General features: G+C 43.0%; 1 protein-coding gene across 2 annotated transcripts in view; it reads right to left on the minus strand.

The window, feature by feature from the left end:
• Window positions 1–483: 483 nt before the first annotated feature.
• Window positions 484–21,662, minus strand: part of SLC25A48 (solute carrier family 25 member 48) — a 30,574-nt gene continuing 9,395 nt past the window's right edge. The window contains exons 3-8 of one of the 2 annotated variants that reach the window (XM_030212876.1): window positions 20,668–20,739; window positions 15,390–15,642; window positions 12,181–12,438; window positions 4,492–4,625; window positions 2,939–3,068; window positions 484–1,765 (exon numbers count right to left, since the gene is read on the minus strand). In XM_030212876.1, the coding sequence (XP_030068736.1) occupies window positions 2,946–3,068; window positions 4,492–4,625; window positions 12,181–12,438; window positions 15,390–15,642; window positions 20,668–20,739 (840 nt within the window). In that variant the 3' untranslated portion in view covers window positions 484–1,765; window positions 2,939–2,945. The remainder of the gene's footprint in view (window positions 1,766–2,938; window positions 3,069–4,491; window positions 4,626–12,180; window positions 12,439–15,389; window positions 15,643–20,667; window positions 20,740–21,662) is intronic. The other variant, XM_030212877.1, reaches the window with a different exon arrangement.

A 21,662-nucleotide genomic window follows, 5' to 3' on the forward strand; every position in this document is an offset into this window, starting at 1 on the left:
GCATCCATGCCTCGCATCCATGCCCCCCCCCTTCGCATCCATGCATCCCCCCCCCCCCGTTCGCATACATGCATCCCTTTTTTTTTTTTTCTTCTTCGTTTTAACTTTACCTCCGTGGCGGTTCGTGCAGCGAAGCGTCAGGGAAGGAGGCGGCGCTCCCGACGTCTAGCTTTCCCTTCGCTGTGTTCCGCCCGAACACAGCGAAGGGAAAGCTAGACGTCGGGAGCGCCGCCTCCTTCCCTGACGCTTCGCTTCCCAATTTGTTTGGTTTGAGGCGAGGGCGGGGCAGAGACGGCTGGCTGGCTTGAAGGCTTCACTGGGAGTGACGTCAGATGGCTTCAAGGCTTCAGGGCTTGAAGCTTCCGGCTTCAAGTTTCCGGCTTCACAGAACGTTGTCTTCAGAACGTTCACGGTGCGTTTTATTATATTAGATATATATATATATATATATATATATATATATATTGAAAATATTTTGAAAATAACAAGCAACACAGGAAGGAGTCGGTGAAAGAAAAATATGTAAGTCTCTATGTGTAAGGACATCTTACATAGTGTATTACGACTGAGGTTCACTGACCAACCCTTTATTGGTGTTTATTGCCTGGGGTGTTTGGGTAGTCTATGAAGTATATTAGACATCCTGGTTTGTAGTTAACAGTTACCCAGAGTAAAAGTGACAGTGCCCAATTGCCTTGGTATTTTATAAAATATACATGTACATCACACCTCTGCCCCAGCTCTGCTTAACCTGTACTCCTGGAAGGGCCTATGCTCAGATCACATAAAAACAGGACTGTGGAGTCAGTCAGAAGCAATTTTCAGTGGAGGCAGTCAATAAAAATGTGCCGACTCTGACCCAGCTTCAAAATAAAAACTTACAACATTCTAATATATGGTAAATTTATCATTTTATACTTATATATATATTTTTTTTTAAGGTTCTTTGTTCAAACTTCAAATAAATATATTTTGTGGTTAATTAGCCCTAATTTTGGACATAAAAGAAATATTCTCTGTTTCTGTAATAAATTTCTCATAGATTTGCTATACATAGGAGGCGTCAGAGTCGGAGTCAAATAGTAGAAAAAAAGAGGAGTTGGAGTCAAGGGTTTGGGGTACCAACTCCACAGCTCTGCATAACAGGAGGTATTATTTTGCCCTGTGGCCGCTTTTTACAAGTGCGAAATGTTATAAGTGCTTGTTTCTCTGTCTAAAACATGTTTTATACAAAGATAGAGGTTTACACAATTACCCCCATTTGTGTCTATGGGAAAAATGTTTAGTACATCTGACCCAAAGTGAAATGTTTTTACAACATTAGAAGGAATTTCAGAGTATCCTTCCTTTTAGATCAGGGATACATAGTCTAAAGATTTACAAATAACAACAACATTTTCACTGGAAAGAAGAGCATGGATTAAATTTACAATGAAATTGCCATTTTCTTCATCAAAATCTGCACTAGTAGCACAGCCTGTGTGATGCCACTCAGTTCTGCAAAATTCCTGAGTCATGTAAATATGTGCAGGTTATTCACCCTTGGTTTTTGTTTCCTCACATCAGAAAGAAGATTTTCGGGCTTTGAGCCACGTAAAAGGTATCTGACTCCTCTGCGTAACTGTTTGGAGAAGGCTCTGAATGTCGTACTACCAAAGCCCCTGTAAACGGTGCCACCAGCATGGCATCTTCCAAGACCTTTTCAATCTTCAATGACATTTTACTCCAAATTGTGAATTCTAGTTGCTATGTATGTCTAGCAGTGCTATGGAAATGAGAAGTTAAAAACAAAATGAATATTAAAACAGAACGTTAGGGATAACATAACATAACATAGCACACTACCCTATAGTCCGCTATCTACCTTTCGGTACTATGCAGATTACAAAAGATAAATCTGGAAATTACCAGAGATTAACAATGTTACATTATAACAAAAAATAAAATTCCCTTTAAAATTTGCAATAAAGTCAATTACAAGGTAATAAACGACAAAGGATCATTAATCCAGTGGCATAGCTACGGAGGGCCACTGGGGGCCTGGGCCCCCCAAATTGGCTCTGGAGCCCCCGGTTTGGCTGGCGGGGGTCTCCAACCCCTGCCAGCTAAAGCGTTTGTCCCACATTGGTCTCACATTGCCTGGTGCCCTTGTCCTGTTTTCAGTCGCTTTGCACGCTCATTTTAATGAAACTGAGCATGCTCACGCAGTGGCAGGGAGGGGGGGGGGGCAGAGGCAGCGGCAGGAGGGCAGTGGCAGGGAGGTGGGCCAAAATGTTCCCCCCACCTTGTGCTCTGGCCCCCCTCCCATCAAGATCTGGCTACGTCCCTGCATTAATCTACAGAATTTAACACTAATTTCCTAAATAGGTATGTCTTAATCATGCACCTAAAATGCCTGTAATCTAAAGCAGAAAGCATAAAATTCAAAATAGTTTTATCTAATCTTGCCACTTGGAAAGCTAAGAGATTCTCCAATAACTTGAACCTGTTTCTACCCTTTAAAAAGTAATAACGGAATAAATTGCAAGCTCTTAGGTCTCTCAGTGAAATTAAAAAGACAAAATGAGTAGCAAAATATAAGGGAGCTAGACCAAACACGACCTGATAGTCAAACACAAAAAACTGAATACGATTCTGGCATATATTGGTGGCCAATGAACCTGTCTATATATTGGAGAAATACTATTGGATTTTTTAAAAGAGGAAATCAATCATAAGGCCATGTTTTAAATACTCTGTAATATTGTGCAATTAATGCAAAGTCTAACTCTGGTTCAGGTTCAGAAAGATTAGATTTTCTGTAAATCTGCTATGCAAATCTATCATATTTCTATTCAAATTGTTCTTCAAGAAAAGAACAATATGGTAATTTTAAACCCTAATTGACAGCTCGTTAAGAAGTGAATCGGTTTAAGACTTTCTGTTTTTTACAACTGACCTGCCACTCAGGGATTTGGTTCTGCATGATTTCTCCTTATTGCTCTAAGCGAAAGTTCATAAGCCAGAAACATTGCGGCACTCGTAGGGAATCCTCTCACTGCATTCACCGTGATACCCCTGAAAAACACCTGGATTGGTATTCAGAACAAACAAAAACAATGAATAAAAAAGCTTATGCATTATGCAACATACCTCTCAGTTTGAATGAAAGCAAAGCAAAAACTTTTATCTTTGTCATGCATGATATAAAATTTATGCTGTTCCTTTGGCAGCCTGAATTCTTCATGATTTGCATAGCAATGTATAGTGTCAATAAAAAGCACCCCCCCCCCCCCCCATATGAAGCAACACCTTGTTAAGAGGGTCCTTTACTAAGCAGCAGTAAGCCCAATGCGGACTTACCACGAGAAAACAGGAAGTACCGCCGGGCCATTTTTCAATACACCTAAGTAAAAGGACCCCTCAGTGACTTGCTCAGGGTCACAAGAAGCCATAGTGGGAATTGAATTCAGTTTTCCTGGTTCTCAGGCCACTGCTCTAACTGTCAGGCTACTCCTCCACTCCACAGAGATGTCTGCAAAAGACCCAACAGCTGAGCACAATGCTGGGGCTTTAATGCAAGGGCTGAAGAGGCAGAAAAGGTTAGCTCATTCTTATACGAGCAGCATTAGTGACCCGCAGCCTCACAAGACTGCCACTAGAGGTCACAGCAGCCATTTTGAAAGCAGAGTTGGCATGGATCATTCCTGCCCTGACCACCAGAAGTTCTAGGTAGGCATAAGAGGGCCAGCAGGTGGGTGGGTGGGGAAGCACTTTGGGGTCTGAAAGTGGGGGCATTGTTGTTGTTCTGGGGGGGGAAGGGAGGAAGGAATGCTCTGAGTGTGGTAGACGGCGGAACCTGACCACCTGACTGTCGATTAATCTAGAATGTTGAATAACCAAAGGTCAGGTAATCGGGACTCTACTGTATATACCTTTTGGGCTGCTAGTGATGAATGAAAATAAGGATAAAATTAGGTTATTTTTTTAAAATGCTCACTATCAGGTCTGAAAATGACCCACTGATGTTTGTTGAAATGCTTAGAGTACTGTGAGTAAATAGCAAGAAATACACTACACGAATAAATAATATATTATATATATGGCATCTTTCACAAGTTGCTCAATGTGTAATGATCTTTTACTGGTAGGAATAACTATGTACTCTTTTACAGTGATTAATAATGTCCCTAATACATCTTGAATCTCAGATGGACTGTCTTTTATTTGAGCGACATAAAAATTAATTTGAAGACAATGAACATACAAATGTTTGAAACCAGATAGGCTTCTTTTTCAGATCTCTCTCTTAAATATCTTTCCTGTAAGTTCTTTTCAAAGCATTTAAGTTTTCTATCAGAGTTTTTTAAATTACATCTCATAAAGGATGTGCTGCAGCTCACACATAAAAAATAGAATTGAACACAAGTCAAAGTAAAAATGTTTCTAATATGTTTATAAGTACAATTTCTGTTGCATATGATCACAAATATTTATTATATTTTAGCATACTTTCAATCCTTCATTCTGGTAGCTTTGAGATATACAGTCAGCCACACCCTTATATTTCTTGAAATGAACTCCATCTGCTTGAAGTCGACTTTTCACCACGTCCATTGGAGTGGCTGTTCCCCAGGAAATTGCTCCTAGAAGCAAAACAATTAAAATATTTAGAAGCTTATGGGATAAAAGTTGTGCTGAGAAAAAAGTCCACCAGGTTGGTCAGAAAATATTAACTTAGGAAAGAAAAGTTTTGCTATGTGCATGCTAATTGTATATCGCACTGGCATGACTGTAATAGTGGGTGACCAAATCTGAAGATTGTTCAAAGTTGTCAGATCATGAGCAGATTGTGGAGGACTTGCGTAAGTATCTGCTAATTAGTGCCAATCATTGCTAGTTAGCATCAATTATCAGTTCATTATTATATTAAATTATGTGTGCAACTGACCTTATTCTATAACTTGTGAGTGAAATCTGAGTGCTAAGCACATAGGGTCCTTTTACTACAGCATAGCAAGTATTAAGCTTTAGTTAAAGGGCCCCAGAGTTGGGCATTCAAATTTACAAAATTTGGGGGTTGTGGGAAGTTATCGACTTCAGCTACTGTTAAGACATAGAGGGGCATAATTGAACGAAAACGCCTATCTCCATGGGCGTTTATCTCCGAGAACGGGTCCGTGAAGGGGCGGACCGAACCATATTTTCGAAAAAAATAGACGCCCATGTTTTATTCAACAATGTGTGAGCTGGGCGTTTTTGTTTTTCAGCGATAATGGAAAATGAAAGCGCCCAGCTCAAAAACAAATAAATCCAAGACATTTATTCGTGGGAGGGGCCAGGATTCGTAGTGTACTGGTCCCCCTCACATGCCAGGACATCAACCGGGCACCCTAGGGGGCACTTTTACAAAACCAAAAAAAAAGGTAAAAGAGCTCCCAGGTGCATAGCACCCTTCCCTTGTGTGTTGAGCCCCCAAATCCCCCTCAAAACCCACTGCCCACAAGTCTACACCATTACTATAGCCCTAAGGGGTGAAGGGGGGCACCTACATGTGGGTACAGTAGGTTTGGGGGGGTTGGACGACTAATAAGCATTAAGCAGCACAATTGTAACAGGTAGGGGGGATGGGCCTGGGTCCACCTGCCTGAAGTCCACTGCACCCCCTAACAACTCCTCCAGTGACCTGCATACTGCTGCCAGGGAGCTGGGTATGACATTTGAGGGTGAAAATAAAAATTTGTGAAACATCATTTTTTTGTGGTGGGAGGGGGTTAGTGACCACTGGGGGAGTCAGGGGAGGTCATCCCCGATTCCCTCCAGTGGTCATCTGGTCATTTAGGGCACTTTTTGGGGCCTTATTCGTGAAAAAACAGGGTCCAGGAAAAGTGTCCTAAATTCTAGCTAAAAACGCATACTTTTTTCCCATTATCAGTGAAATGCGCCCATCTTTGTTCGGCAGATAACCACGCCCCAGTTCCGCCTTCGTCACACCTCTGACACGCCCCCATCAACTTTGTCCGCATCCACGACGGAGTGCAGTTGAAAACGTCCAAAAATCGGCTTTCGATTATACCGCTTTATTCGGTTTTGTGAGATAAACGTCCATCTCCCGATTTAGGTCGGAACTTGGGCGTTTTTCTCGTTCGATTATAAGCAGGATAGTAACATAGGGGCACATTTACTAAGCTGCGGTAAAAAGGACCCTGCGCTAGCGGCAGGGGCCGTTTTTACCGTGTGCTGAGGCCCTTTTTACCAAAGCAGGTAAAAATGGCAGAAAAAAGACATGGCCATGCAGTAAACTTGGGGGGGGGGGGGGGGGGGAGAGCACTTATCACTACCTATTGAGGTGGCGGTAAGGGCTCTCACGCTAACCAGGCAGGTAACTGGGTAGCACATTGGGCTGCCTGATTACCACTGGGTAACCTCTGCTTTAAAAAATTGGGCCCTATTTTCTCTAGTGTGGGAAATGGTGCTTACTAGGGCTGGAACTACCACCGGCGCCTACACTGGGCTGGTGGTAGCTCCAACTTGGCATGTGGTAAGCCCGTGTTGAGCTTACCACCGCTTAGTAAAGGGCCCCTTAGTGTGAAGAGTTTCAGTCTCTGTAACCAGAGCTGATATTGTGATGTCATAATGCCTCATTCCACCAATAAGAGCCAACCTCATCAGTGATGTCACACTATCAGCTCTGGTTATTTTATTGTTATCCCCAGTTATGCAATAAGACCTAGTTACTAATAACTGGCGTTAACAGCAAAATAGTAAGTCCCAGGTTCATAACTTTTCCCCATTAGCATCCTTCTGAATATTGACAAGTATGTATACAATTTGATCCTCCTTCCCCTACCTATTTCTTATTTCAGGATGACTTTTTTTTTTTTTCCCACAAGTCCAACTAAGCACTGTAGGGATGTGAACTTATTAGCATGCATTTAGTTCTCTAAAGCACATAAATACAGGTCTCTGCAAACAACAGGGTAAAACCAGCACTGGATCCTGAAAACTGGAAAACAGCTAGCAAACCTGCTTCATGGGAAAAATGTTCATCCGTGGATATCCTGTCCAGATATCTCCTTAATTGCCTGTCTAGATTTCTTTGAAACTTGACCTTTTGAAAGTACTGCCAGTTTCATTTTCTCTTGCATTATATTATTTTTTTTCCTGCAGTAGCACAACATTGACAGACCAATCCAAGCTGTTCTTAATAAAGGCCACTTCGATTCAGAAGGTAAACTTCGGTGAGTGGACTGGATGATCAAGTGAATTAAGGAGAGAGAGGATGAACTGGTGATCAGGCTAAACCTGTTTTGTACCCTTTGGTCTGTCCAGTTGCTGTTCATCCAGCCTTATCAGTCATGTGCACATTATTTCTTTGACTGTGTTCCTGGTGTATCATTTTCTAAGAATGAGTATATCATTTCCAAAGAATGAGGGTTAAAATGTGAACTTCCACTGTGGAAACATTACAAAATACTCAGACTCACACATTCATGGTAAGGTCCTTAAACTTGATGGCATTTGGAGGGATACAAAGCCACAGTTCTGAAGCAGGTATAAATGTATGCCCACACCTATTTATTTTATAAATATGCACATGCATTGCAACTCCACCCCTATTCTAGCCAAAAGTATCCCCTTGGGAGTGTCTATTAGGTGCCCTGTTTCCATACCCCTACTTTCTACATGCTCATTTGGCCATGCAAACTTATAAGAGCCTTTTTCCATGTGTAAAATATTTTTTACACATGAAAACGTTTTTTTTTATTATTGCCCTCAAGTCTAGTAATGTTTCCATGTTGATTGGTAATGAGCTAATATCCTGAAACTCTTGTTATAAGCCATTTAGGCTTAATTCTTTCAATTACATGAACAGATTGAACCTTTTATTTTCTCACCAGCTAAATAAATTCCCCCTTATTGAGTGAATTCCCATGCTATAAACCTCTCTGGATAGAGAAGTTTCTATGTCCAACTCTATGCAAGAGTTGTATCTGACAAAGCCTGTTGGTCCCCTTTAAAAGATACCACTTGCATAACTAATGCATTTTAGGAGAAATTCTATAAGTGGCACCTCTTTATAAGTGGACTGATGCTATAGGTTGAGATCCTATTCTAAAATGACCACTGGGTGCCCAGATTCCATTATAGAATACTGGCATAATCCAGCACTAGTGCACCCAAGGAGGTTTCATGATAGGAGATGGCATGACATCAAAAAGTTGAAGCCGTCTCCCCCGCGCAGTCACCATATTGTGTGACTCAAACCTTTCATACACATTATTGAAAGCAATAGCAAACATGAGATTTATGACTGCCAAAGTGTGTTTTTTAATTTTTTTGAAAGCTTCCCATATGTAACCCGAGGTTTCTTTTTTATACCTCTAGGGGTGTCCTGGGGGTGTCCACAACTGGACCCCAAGGCTCAGACAGAGCCGAGACCTTTATTAAAGCTACCTCCTACAACAATCAAGCCTCCCGTGACTCGAGAGTGCCCCATGAACCCCCAGAGGTTAAAGAAACTTGGGTTACATATGGGAAGCTTTCAAATAAATAAAAAAAAGCTGTCAAATAAAAAAAACACACATAGGCAGTCATAAACCTCACGAGTTTTCTATTGTTTATGGAGACATTCCAGGGTACATGTTAAAATTTAATAGATTTACCACCTAGAAACAGTTCCAGTTCTTCCCGATCCTATTTAATCTTACATTACCCAGATTACTATGCCCTCAAATATCAAATCTACCTATGCATCCAGCTGCTCCTTCATTGGCACACAGCTATGGAATGCATTGCCCAAATTCTTAAAATCAACTCAGAACCATCTAAATTTCAAGAAATTACTGAAGACATCCTTATTCCAGAATGCTTATCCTCCAGACTCAACTTAAGTTACTGCTTTTTCGTCACAGCAAAAATGTTTGGACCTTATTGATCTTCTATTATCTCTTATTATCTTTGTTGTTTTATACGATACCTATACGATCACTACCTTACTTTACTTTGTTTAACTGTATTTTACTGCCCTACGGTATTGTGTAAGCCACATTGAGCCTGCAACTAGTGGGAAAATGTGGGGTATAAATGTGTTAAATAAATAAATAAACCTGCGGGATTGGATTCGATTCCCACTACAGCTCTTTCTGACTCTGGGCAAGCCTCTCAACCTGGGCAATGGTGCAAAACTAGGATTGTGAACTCACTAGAGATAGAAAAAGTCACTGTATGTGATATGAAAACCAATTTGTTTGAACCACTGAAAGACGGTATAACAAGAATCTATTAAACTTGCATGAACAGACCCGCAGTTACACCAGCCATAGACCTAGTATAAGTACAAGCATGTATATGTGGCAAAGTGCATGTAATTTACAGAAGCTCCACCCCTGCATCAAGGTGTGTGTAAACGGAAGCTCCACCCCTGCCCCAGTACGCTCCACCCATATATACTACTACTACTTAACATTTCTAGAGCGCTACTAGGGTTACGCAGCGCTGTACAATTTAACAGAGAAGGACAGTCCCTGCTCAAAGGAGCTTACAATCTAAAGGACAAAATGTCAAGTTGGGGCAGTCTAGATTTCCTGAATAGAGGTATGGTGGTTAGGTGCTGAAGGCGACATTGAAGAGGTGGGCTTTGAGCAAGGATTTGAAGATGGGCAGGGCAGGGGCGTAGGCAGACAACAGATTTTGGGTGGGCCTAGGCAAGAAGTGGGTGGGCACCAAGTGTTCTCTCCCCCCCCCCCCCCCCCCCACAACCACCACCAAAAATATATCTCCGCTGGCAGGAAAATGCTTCTTTCCACCTTGGCAGTCTGCAGCAGGCATGCGCTGAAAACTGAACATGCACAGGTGCCGATATCGTGGAGAGTAGCATTTTTGTTAACATCAGGGTGATGTCTTCAGCTGACGGAGCTTGAAATCCCCACCAGCTACCGCTAAACGTGTGCTACTGTTGGGTGGGCCTGAGCTCTAAGTGGGTGGGCCCCGACCCACCCAGGCCCACCTGTGGCTACGCCACTGGGGCAGGGAGGGATGGATGTGGTTGTGGTTGCATATATATGCTCTCCTGTGTTTATTCACCATACCACTTATGTGTACATTACATTACATTAACAAACAGTAAGTATATTTTTCCACCAACTATAATGGATGCTTTATGTTTTCTTTTTTGTTCTGTTTTATGGTTAATTTTCTTGTTATAAATATTATAAAGAAAAAATTTCTCAATAAAAAAATTTAAAAAAAAGAACTTGTATTCCACAAATACCTATGCAATTCATCATGAATAACAACAAAAGAGACAGTCCATTCCTAAGAACTTACAACAAAACGACACACAATCTATTAATGAACAGAAACAAAAATTACTCTAACACAAATAACACAAATAAGTTTTCAAAGGTTTCCCAAATAACATATAATCCTGATAGAAATAGGCACAAAATTTCAAAATAGATGGGGTTTGATAGAATAGAGAGGATGGCCATTGCTTAAATAGTTTGACAAATTTAACCGTTGGGAAACGGGGTCTAAACTGATTTTCTACTACTACTACTAACCATTTCTATAGCGCTACTAGATGTATGCAGCGTTGTACACATTATATGCAGGTACTTTTTCTGTCCCTAGAGGGCTCACAGTTTTTGCAACTGGGGCGATGGAGGATTAAGTGACTTGCCCAAGGTCAGAAGGAGAATGCAGTGGGATCTCAAAGCAATTAAGTGAATCTACATGTTAGGAAATTAATAAACGACTGCATGTATGGTGGGACTAAACCACCCAGTATTTTTAAAAACTGTTACACAAAGTTTAAACTGATGGGCAACCTATGTAATTTGAAGTATAACAGCTTGATTGTGACAAATGTCTGTAAAGAATAAATTAACCGAACAGCATTATTATGAGCTATTTTAATCCTTGTTAGTAGAGATTATGAGCAACCTAAATATACTATATTGTAATAATCAATCCTAGAAAGTAGAAGAACTTGTACCAACAAGTGAAAAGTTGAGGGTATGCTTATAAAATAGCTTGCTTTGCTGCCAGTTACGTGTATAAGTGTACAACTTACTAAAAAAAAGTGCCCATATTGGACTAAATTCTATACATTGCACCTAAAAAGTCAGCACCGAAAAAAACAGTGCTTAGCACCTCAGTGGTGTTTCTTGGTCGGCTGTCAGTCGGGGTGGATCATCGCCATGCACCTCCCCCAGGTACAGTGTTGTCCCCTCCCATGTGTGCAGCAAAACAACCCCCCCCCCCCCCCCAGGGGCAGCGTTCTTCTTACCTGCTGGGGTGCTGGGAGCTGCTGCGCGGCTGTCGGCTCCGCTGGTTCCCTGCTCTTCTGTCATGGAACAGGAAGTAACAGCAGAGGGAGCAGGGAATTGGCGGAGCCAACAGCCACGTGGCTGCTCCCCGCATCCCTCCTGCAGCGTGCACCCAGGACAGACTGCCCCCACAGCCCCACCCTCAGTACACTGCTGCTTAGTGTTATTCCATAAATGGTGCTTAAAGTTAGCTGCTTAGCACTGGGAACCACAACTACATTTAGGTGTAACCATTTACACCAATGAAACCATGCTTAAATTAGATGTGGATCCCCGTTATTCTGTAACATTGCGCATAAATTGTGGGAATGCCCCCAATCCACCCATGACCCTCCCATGGCTTTGTCCCCTTTTTATGCATGTAAATTTTAATTAAATCCAATGACCACCAAAAGAAGTCAATTGTTTCCACTAATTGGCTCATTATTATTGGCACTAATTGGTTTGCCATTCAATTGGGCGTGCACACAAATTTATGCATGTAATTTTTTGCAACTTTTATATAATTTGAGGGATTCTATACATTTATGTGCACAAGTGGTGCATAAATGCACTTACTTATAGAATTGGTCTTTTATGTTTATTGTACTTGATATGCCACCTTTTGACTTCTGTAGCATGGTGGCTCACAAAAACTTTAAAAATACAAAAAGGGGAAAATAACTCCATAAAAAAACAAGAGTCACTACAACTTGTCAGAGAAATACACAACAAATCAATAGGCTACCAGGACATCCGCCCACCCTTCCTGCCAGTCACAAATGGAGAGAGTCGCAGCCCAGTCCAGGCCATAAGCCGCAGAAAACAAATATGCCTTAAGATAAGAGTTAAACTTACTACACCATATTTCCTTTTTCACAATCCATACCTGCAATCCCTCCCGCCATCCACACAGAATAGGCATTTGCTGTTGAACGCCCATCGGGGGTGCTCCATTGACAGAGAAATGTATAAGGGATGAAGTACAGGCAATATCCCGGAACATCCCTGAGCAGCATTGCATTTGCCCCTCGATAGATGCCTGTGAATCCCTCCCGCTGCAGGATGGTGCTAAGACAGTGCACTGGGCCTCGGTATGCAGGCTGCTCATAAAAGCCCAGAGGCCTGTGACCAACAGTTATGTTTTCTGGGAAAAGGAAAGGAAACAGAAAGGAGAAGGAGTCATGTCATAGTGAAGTTGACTAGAGTTCTTCGTCACTTTATATCTCATTCCACTTCTCTTCATTTATCTGGCACTTGATGCTGTCACATGTATGCTTCTCTTGTCATTCTCTTCTTAGGGGGGTCTTTTACTTAGGCATGCTGGCGTTTTCAGCGCGCGTTAAAAATAGGCATGTGCTAAACGCTAAAGACACCCATAGGAATACATTGGCATCTTTAGCGTTTAGCGCGCGCCTATTTTTAGCACATGCTAAAAACGCCAACTCGCCTTAGTAAAAGACCCCCTTAATGCATTAATACACATGAATACAAAACAGTTACAAACTGGGCTAAAAATTAAATGCATTTGCATACCATTAGAAGTTGATTTCCCTACTGGAGAACATCATTTGTCTAATGTTGCTACAGGTGAATTACTACTACTACTATTACTACTATTTAGCATTTCTATAGCGCTACAAGGCATACGCAGCGCTGCACAAACATAGAAGAAAGACAGTCCCTGCTCAAAGAGCTTACAATCTAATAGACAAAAAATAAAGTAAGCAAATCAAATCAATTAATGTGTACAGGAAGGAGGAGAGAAGGGTAGGTGGAGGCGAGTGGTTACAAGTGGTTACGAGTCAAAAGCATCCTGAGAGGAGAATGGTTCCTCCTCCTGATTTACTAAGAATTTGCATGTGGAGAAGCATCAGGCACATCAGGTAGGGTGCAGATGCAAGAAGGATTAATCAGCTATGCTATTTTAAGCCGCAAGACAAGGAAAAATCTCTGCCAGGAAACTGGAGCTTGCAGACCATTGGCCAGGGAAGTTTATGAGGTGATGGAGAAGTTGACTAAACCAATGAGTGAAGATCAGGGAAACCTAATGTCAGGTCTGTCTGCAGAGGCTGCCATACACCTCATTGTCTCTAGGGCCCAGATGCATTAAACTTTAACGACCCTTTAACGAGGAAATTTTGAAACGTAGCATGCATTAAAGGCCATTTTCCGGCGCCGCTAGCAGCTAACGAAAATGGAATGCAAACGAGTAACTACCATTGAAATGTGGGCGATTCGGAATGCATTAACCATACCGACGAGTGCACCGATTCATTTACCGTGATAAATTTAACGTCAGGTCAGACCAGTCGTTAAGGCCTGAGCTGTCATCTCCCCGCTTCCCCCTGCACCTTAAAATTCCAAGCTGGCATGTTGAAAAACAAAACAAACAACACAAACATGTGGCTCCCCGCTTCCCTCTGCATACAATAGAAATGAAACGAAAACAAAATCAAAAAAGGACTGGGAGGGGGCAAGGGCGCTCATCAGTAGCGTCTTGTATGGACAACCTTGCCCCCGCCCCCCCCCCGAGGTCGCCGCTGCTCCCCGCTTCCACCCGTATAAAATACGGTAGAGGGGGGGAGCGGCGGCGATGACCTCAAGGGGGCGGGGCACGGGGGCGGAGGATGCCGGGAGGCGGAGCTATGGGAGGAGAAACAGAGAGAGACAGGAAGGGAGGTGGACCGGGGCTGCTAAACTTGGGTTTTTGTTTTTATTTTTTATTTAATACATGCAGAAGCGGGGAGCAGTGGTGAACTCGGGGGGGGGGGGGGTAAGGGCATCCATACAGGACGCTCCTGATGAGTGCCTTTGCCATTTTTATTTTCAACATGTTTTTTTTTTTGTTTTGGGTTTTGACGTTTGTGGCATGCGCAGAGCAGCCAGCATAACGCTTGGCTGTTCTGCGCATGCTTTACAGGCAGATTAACGATGGGGATTACACTTCTGTAATGCATTCGACTTTCAAATACCGAACATGTGGGACTTCTGTTTTTAGTGCATTCTTCGTTTTTTCAACTTCAGTAAGGACTTTTATGTTTTTGATTTTTTAACATATGGTTGATGCATCTGGGCCTAAGACCAAGGACAGCAGACATTGTACGGTCATGCACAATGTCATAGAGAGCTCCGATTTGGAGGCCAAACGTGCCGGCGAGGGAATCTGGAAGTCTTCACTTAATGGATAGCAGGGGAGAGGAAAGGAGGTGATGAAATAATATAGATTGTAAGGGTGGAATTTGGATTTAGTTCATGTCTTTTCAGTAGTAGTTGATGACAAATTCTGCCAGGGCATTCTATAGGCTGAATGAGGGCAGTTGCAGAGTTATCCAGTCCACTAATCAGAATACTATCCAGATAAAGTTAGCACAGCAAGAAGGTTATCCTAATTTTATCTGGTCACTTATCCGCACAGCGGGCTTAAAAATTGCTGCTACTTGGATGGTTTTGATACTGACCCCCAACCCGGGTATCCAGTGCAGGCCATTGTCCGAACACTGGTGCTGAAGATCCTGATTATTTTTTGCTACAACAGCTGACATTTAAATTAATGCTGACCACTGTGGCTCAATATTGACCTATTTGCTTTATAGAAAGGGATGGAACTTGATATACCACCTTTCTGTGGTTACAATCAAAGCAGTTTACATATTATGTACAGATACTTATTTTGTACCTGGGGCAATTGAGGGTTAAGGGTGTTCGGCAGACTGGATGGACCGTACAGGTCTTTATCTGCCGCCGCCGCCATCTTCTTTTTCTTCTATGTTAAGGGACTTGCCCAGAATCACAAGGAGCTATACTCCTCCACCCTTTATAGAGCTCTTGAAAGAATGAGACTCATCGCAAAATGAAAAGAAGACCTGTGATGTGAGTCAAATTTGAGACAGAAGATTTTTGGTTTGTCTTGGGTTTTTTCCATCTCCTTCTGGAAGCAATATGGCAGTCGTAGTGTTGACTGCAAATTCAAGGAACAGAAAGCTTAAGTACTACAATGTATTGGAGTGAATTTGAGAAGAACAGGACTTGGTCAAAAGTCTCTCTCCATGACTGGAACCACATCATATTCCGGAAAAATGGTTCTTGTCATCCTACCTGCAAGTTGGCTTTGTGTTTGCATCTGTAGCCTTATCTTAACCAAGTCCACAGGACCGCCAATTCCAACTGAAATAAGTCCTGCCACCATGCTTGCAACAACCAAGTCTGAGAGGGCAGGAGCATGGTTAGGGTTTTCATAACGATGCTGACTTATAAGTCTTTGAGTGTTGCTGAAGACACCAAACACCACAGAATTGTAGAAAGCAATGCTAGCCAATGGGAAAGACATTCCTTTAAAGAACCCAGCAACCTGGCAGTGAAATAACACAAACGTTAAAAGAGAAACAGCAAACCGATTGACATAACCGATTTCTGTCATACTTACGCCCTCATCATCTCAGATTTCTGATTTCGCAAAGCAGAAATATATGTGTCTGGCATGTGTGCCACACGCCACCTCAGGGGCCCTTTTACTAAGGAATGTAGGTGCTACACGCGTCCAATGCATGTCAATTTGAAACTACCGCCCAGTTATCGCATGCCCCAGGCAGTAATTCTATTTTTTACGTGCGCCAATATGCACGGCAGAAAATATTTTTTATTTTCTACTGGGTGGCACTAACTGGGTGGTAATCAGCAGTGTACGCACCCTGACATTTACTGCCCGGTTAATGCGTGGGACCTTACCGTTAAGTCAATAGGTGGTGGTAAAGTCTCAGCCCCAAAATGGACACGCACCAATTTTTATTTTGCTGCATGTCCATTTTCAGCCCCCCAAAAAGTCCTGTTTTGCAGGTACACTGAAAAATGGACCAGCACACATCCAATGCATGCACCTACAATAGCGCAGGCCATTTTTCGGCACACCTTAGTAAAAGGACCCCTTAGTCTTTTTATAGCAGGCAGCTCAGTTAGTGCAACTGCATTCACTCGATACATATGAATTTGTTCAGTGTCATGTTTCCCAATTGAGTCCTAGAGGGACACCTATGCAGTTTTGTACATAGGCACAATCAATGTATATCAGATAGGTTTGCAAATGCTGAAGCACCAGCTTATGCAGTCTGAAATCGTTTGAAATGAAATAGGAATCATTTACATTTCCTGTGTTATTATGGGCGTGTTTACATTTCTCTTATATATGTGTACTATCAGTAAAAATAATTGAATAAAAGAAAAAACCTTTTGTTTATCTAAATGGTCTGAATGAGCAGTTATAGGAGAAAAATTTATCCCCGATGCAGATATAGATTAAAACATGAATCATGCCAGATTTGGAGGATTATCAATAAAGGAGCCCTTTAACTAAAGGGTGTTAACTGCCAGATTCTGTATAGGTCATCGAAATTTGGGTGTGCAAGTTTAGCCAAGACTCATAGGTCTGAATGGATACTAATTTACTAATCAGATGCAAACAATCAGCAGTTGGTGTTAACAAGAACTTAATTGGCGGTAATTAGGAGTTATGTGTGGATCTGCCCTACGCCCTAATTCTATAACATATGCACCTACATTTCATAGCATGCAATTCCAAAGGGGGGCGTGGCCATGGGAGGGGCATGGGCGGGACATGAGGCATTCCCAGAATTCAGGTGCAGTTTTATAGAATACCTGGATTTGTGCTTTTAACTGCCATCAGTCGGGCAGGCATAAATGCTTGCACTCAAAGTTAGATACAAAACACCCAATGTTCAGCACTATTTAACCAGAAGGAACGGCTCATGTCCCATTAAATAGCCTTACGCCGGCTAAGCGCTAATATTCAGGCCAAGATAGCAACTATCTTGGTTGAATATTAGCACTTAAGGGGAGGTTTTACATATGGTGCCTTAAAAAAAATTGGTTCTGAAATCAGTGCTAAGCATATTCTATAATCGGTGCCTAGATTTAGGCGCTGACTATAGAATATGCTTAGTTGACATTTCAGCATCCATTTACACTAACAAAAATGTGGCATAAATCCCAGTAGATTTACGCACACTGGGCCATATTCTATAACTATTTCTTTACAAACTTTTGCTCATAGCTTTTCAGTAGTAGCTCAAGGTGAGTTATATTCAGGTACACTTGATAACAATAGGCATATAAGGCCCACAAAATGCCCTTTTCCCTGCCCATAACCGTGCCCCTTTTTCTCTTTGTGCGCTAGAAGTGTGGCATACATTGTTACAGAATATGCTTAGCAACTTGTGTGTCTAAATTATAATCAGTGCTAATTAGTGTTCATTATTGCTTGTTAAGTGCTGTTATCAGCACTCATTAGCTTGTTAAGGGCTCTTTTTACTAAGCTGCGGGGGGAAAGAGCCCTGCAATAGTGGTGGGGGCCATTTTCCCATGCCCCAAGCCCTTTTTTCCGTAACCAGTAAAAGCCCCCCCCCCCCTCCAAAAAAAAAAATTGGCCACACAGTGAAAGAACTCTTACTGTGTGGCCATGCGGTAGGGAGCCCTTACTGCCACCCACTGAGGTGATGATAAGGGCTCCTGCTCTAACCCAGCAGTAACCGGGCAGCATGGGTGATGCCCAATTACCACCCTGCCTTGGAACAGGAAGTTGATGTCAGAGGGGGCAGGGAACCAGCAAAGCCAACAGCTGCATGCATGCTCCATGCACCCCCTTGCTTGGAGGAGGGAGTGTGCACTGCCCAAGGTTGCACGCTCCTCTGGGGGGGGGTTATGCTCCACCCTGAGTGCCATATAAGGTAGATATGCCACTGCCCCTTAGTGATTACTTCTGGTTTAGTGCTGAACTTTGGGGGGATAATGTTAGGGGTTAAGGTTTTACACTAACACACATTAACTGTCGCGTTCTCGAGGGCCTTGGCAACCGTCAGGTCCTCGAGGCAGGACTGGAGTTCGTGAGCCCTTGGGCCACTGCCGCGGAGCGGCAGCGGCAGGCAAGACCACCTCGGGACTGGAAACACAGAAGAGCAGTACTGGAACTCTGGACTGAAGTAGTACAAGGCAGGCAACTAGAACAGACGAAACAGGAACAGCTTCACCTGCACTTAGCCACCGTTCCTCTGGAGTTGAGCTCCGAAGTGCAGGTGGCCGGCAGGACTTGCAGGATAAGGCAGGAACGGAAGATCCAGAGGACCCACCCTGGGTCTGGGAAACACGAGGGAGACTAGACTAGGAACTAAACACAGACAGTGTGCTGCTGCACAGCCACTAGCAAGAACCAGAAGACAGACCAAGGAACACAAGGCGTACAGAAGCTTAGCAGGAGCAAGGACTAGGGCAGCATACACACTAGGCAGAACGGGGAATCGGGAATACCCACTGGGTAAACCCTCTAGCTAGGTGGAGATACAGGAATAATCACCCAGGAAAACACACTAGCCAGACAGATACAGAATTCAGGATATACACACAGGATATACAAGCAGGGTAGGCACACAGGCTAGGCAAGGCAGGACTCAGGGTAAAGAGAGCAAACCAGGAATAACAAGCCAAGGGTCTTGGGCAGGCAGCACAGCAAACAGAGTAACCAGGAAGAACAGACCAAGGGTCTGAAGCCACAGCCGTTCCACACACTGACTGGGGACCCACAAAGGCTGAGGCTTCGCATACAGACAGAGAACAAACCCGGACAAAGGCTTCACCCCAACCCAGGGTAAGCCAGAATCAGAGGCTTCACCCCAACACAGGGTAAGCCTGGAGCAGAGGCTTCACCTCAAACACAGGGTAAGCCAGGAACAGAGGCTTCACCCCAAACACAGGGTAAGCCAGGAAGGACCCGCAGTCCACAGACAGTGGAAGGGAAGATCCCCCACGGAAGGACAACAGAGACACAGACACAGAAAGAAACTGGGCTGGAACCCAGAGAGAGGCTAAGCAGTAGTGCAGCAGACACTTACTAACCTGACCTGGCCTAAGAGCATAACACTTATGCAAAGGCCCTGACTGCAAGCACAGCACTTCCTTATGAAGGCTCTCACTGATGAGTCACCAGCAGCAGGACAGAAGCAGGAAGTACACTGACCCAAAAGAGAGGCTTGACACACATAGGAAGTGAGCCCACAGGAAAGACAAGCAGGAACCATCTTGGAAGCTGGCACAGAGCAGGTGGCAGCCATCTTAGATGCTGGCTCCCTAGAGAGGCATAGCCCACACAGGTGAGGTCTAGTGAAGCAATCAGGTTCATACTGGAAGCAGCCAGCACATCAGGACAGAGACAAGAGTAACACAAACACAGACAGAAGCCAGCAGAGCTGCTGACCCCCAGAGTGAAGGTAAGGCTGAGGGTGGTCACGGCCACAGACGTGACATTAACTACAAAAGTTAAGGTATGTTACATTCAAAACCTCTGTGGTAACTATTGGGGTGTTCCCTGGATTTTTGGGAGGGCAGCCATACTTTTAGTGTAGGGCAAAATTTGGCTGATTATGTGAAATGCAATTAGCTACACTCCCGAGGTGGCATTACCTACCATATTAGCAATTAACATGCTGTAGTGACCCCTGGATGAATAGTAATGCATTGTGGGGCCCTTTTACTAAGGCGTGTAGGCGCCTACATGCATCGAACAGGCGATAATTCCACTTTTTACACGCATCAAAAAAAATATTTTTTTGTTTTCTATCGCGTGGCGCTAACTGGGTGGTAATTGGCAGTTAATGCATGAGACCTTACTGCTAAGACAATGGGTGGCAGTAAGGTCTCAGGCCAAAAATGGACGTGCGCCAATTTTTATTTTGACACACGTCCATTTTCGGCCACCCCAAAAAAAGGCCTTTTTTGCAGGCGCGCTGAAAAATGGACCTGCACTTGTCCAATCTACAACAGTACAGGCCATTTTCAGTGCACTTTAGTAAAAGGACCCCAAGGGCTAATGACCACCTGCTAATGTTGCCATTAGCACACGGCCATTTTTAAAAAATGATCATATGAGTACTTACCGCCACCCATTTTGTAGGCAGTAAGGGCTCATGCAGTAATTCTGCACTATCCAGTTAGCGTATGGTAATGTAGCTGCTCTAATTGATCAACCTAGAAATGCCCAGTCTGTGCTCCCTAACTTGCACCCTCAAACTTTTTCAAATATTTTTAGTATATGGTTAGTACGCGCACATTTGACAATTACCTCGGGATGCCAATTAAGCTGTGTTGGAACATTTTAGTGCTTAATGTGGCCTAGTAAAAGGGCCCCTAAGCTTAGTGTAGGTTATTTTATCAGCCTGTTAGGTCGCGAGGGCAGGGAAATAGCTGCTGTCCCTGAATGTAACTCACCTTGAGCTACCAATGCACAGCTAAATCCAAATAAAGAAATCAGGTACTGTGATTTTTGTACATCTTAATATAAGGCACATATCGCAATGTCAAGCCCAGTACTTACACTTTCATTTCTGTATACCGTACAAATACAGTTTAGTGTACTTCCATATCCTTTTCCAACTTGTAAGCGAGTCTGTGAGATAAATTCATGAATAATGACAAGTGAGAAATTGACCAAGGTGGTATTATGTAATACGGTTCAATGGCACCCAGTCAAAATAACCCCGACAAAATAACCCTTGACATTTCACACTCTAACAAAATAGCCCTTGACAAAATAGCCCCTACACAAAATTGCCCCCTTAACAAACCAGCCGCCTAAGAAAAAATAACACATCACAAAAAATATAATAAACTACAACTGAAATCTTCATTGATAAAGACTCCTACCAGCATTCAATTGCATAAAGCATATAGTATATATATATATATATATATATATATATAAACAAAATTCTATAGCTACAAACTGGTATTCATGATCTGTTCTGCTATTTAAAGAAACTATTCTTCCATCAACATGCTAATTAAAAAAAACAATATTGTCATCATTTTCATAGTCTTACCAACCTTATCCTGTTTGGCAAGGTAAGATTATTAGGAAAAAAAAATGCAGTCCCATATTCTGGGCAACCTGATCGAGCCCTTTTGTCAGGGGGCTAATTTGTCAAGGGTTATATTGTGGGCAGGCCATTTTGACAGTGGTTGTTATGTCAGGGACTATTATGTCGGGAGCTTTTTTTGTTTGAAGCTTTTTTTGTCCGGGCTATTTTGTTGAGCTGTTTTGACCAGATACCCAGTTCAACAGCTCTGAGGAACCCTTTTAATAAAGGGTTGCCATGTGGCAACCCAGAACTACTGCCAGCCCAACGCAGGTGCCGGCGGTAGTTCCACCCCCAGCATGCAACATTTCCACCAGATTAGCACAGGAGCTCTTACCACCACCTCAATGGGTGGCCGTAACTGATCCCCCCAATATGGCCATACAGCAACTGTGAACTTACCACATGATCTAACCCTAATTTAGGAGCGAGAAGTTACACCAGGTTTCAGTTG

The sequence above is a fragment of the Microcaecilia unicolor genome, chromosome 8, assembly GCF_901765095.1.
Source record: "Microcaecilia unicolor chromosome 8, aMicUni1.1, whole genome shotgun sequence".
In the NCBI taxonomy this organism is placed as follows: domain Eukaryota; kingdom Metazoa; phylum Chordata; class Amphibia; order Gymnophiona; family Siphonopidae; genus Microcaecilia; species Microcaecilia unicolor.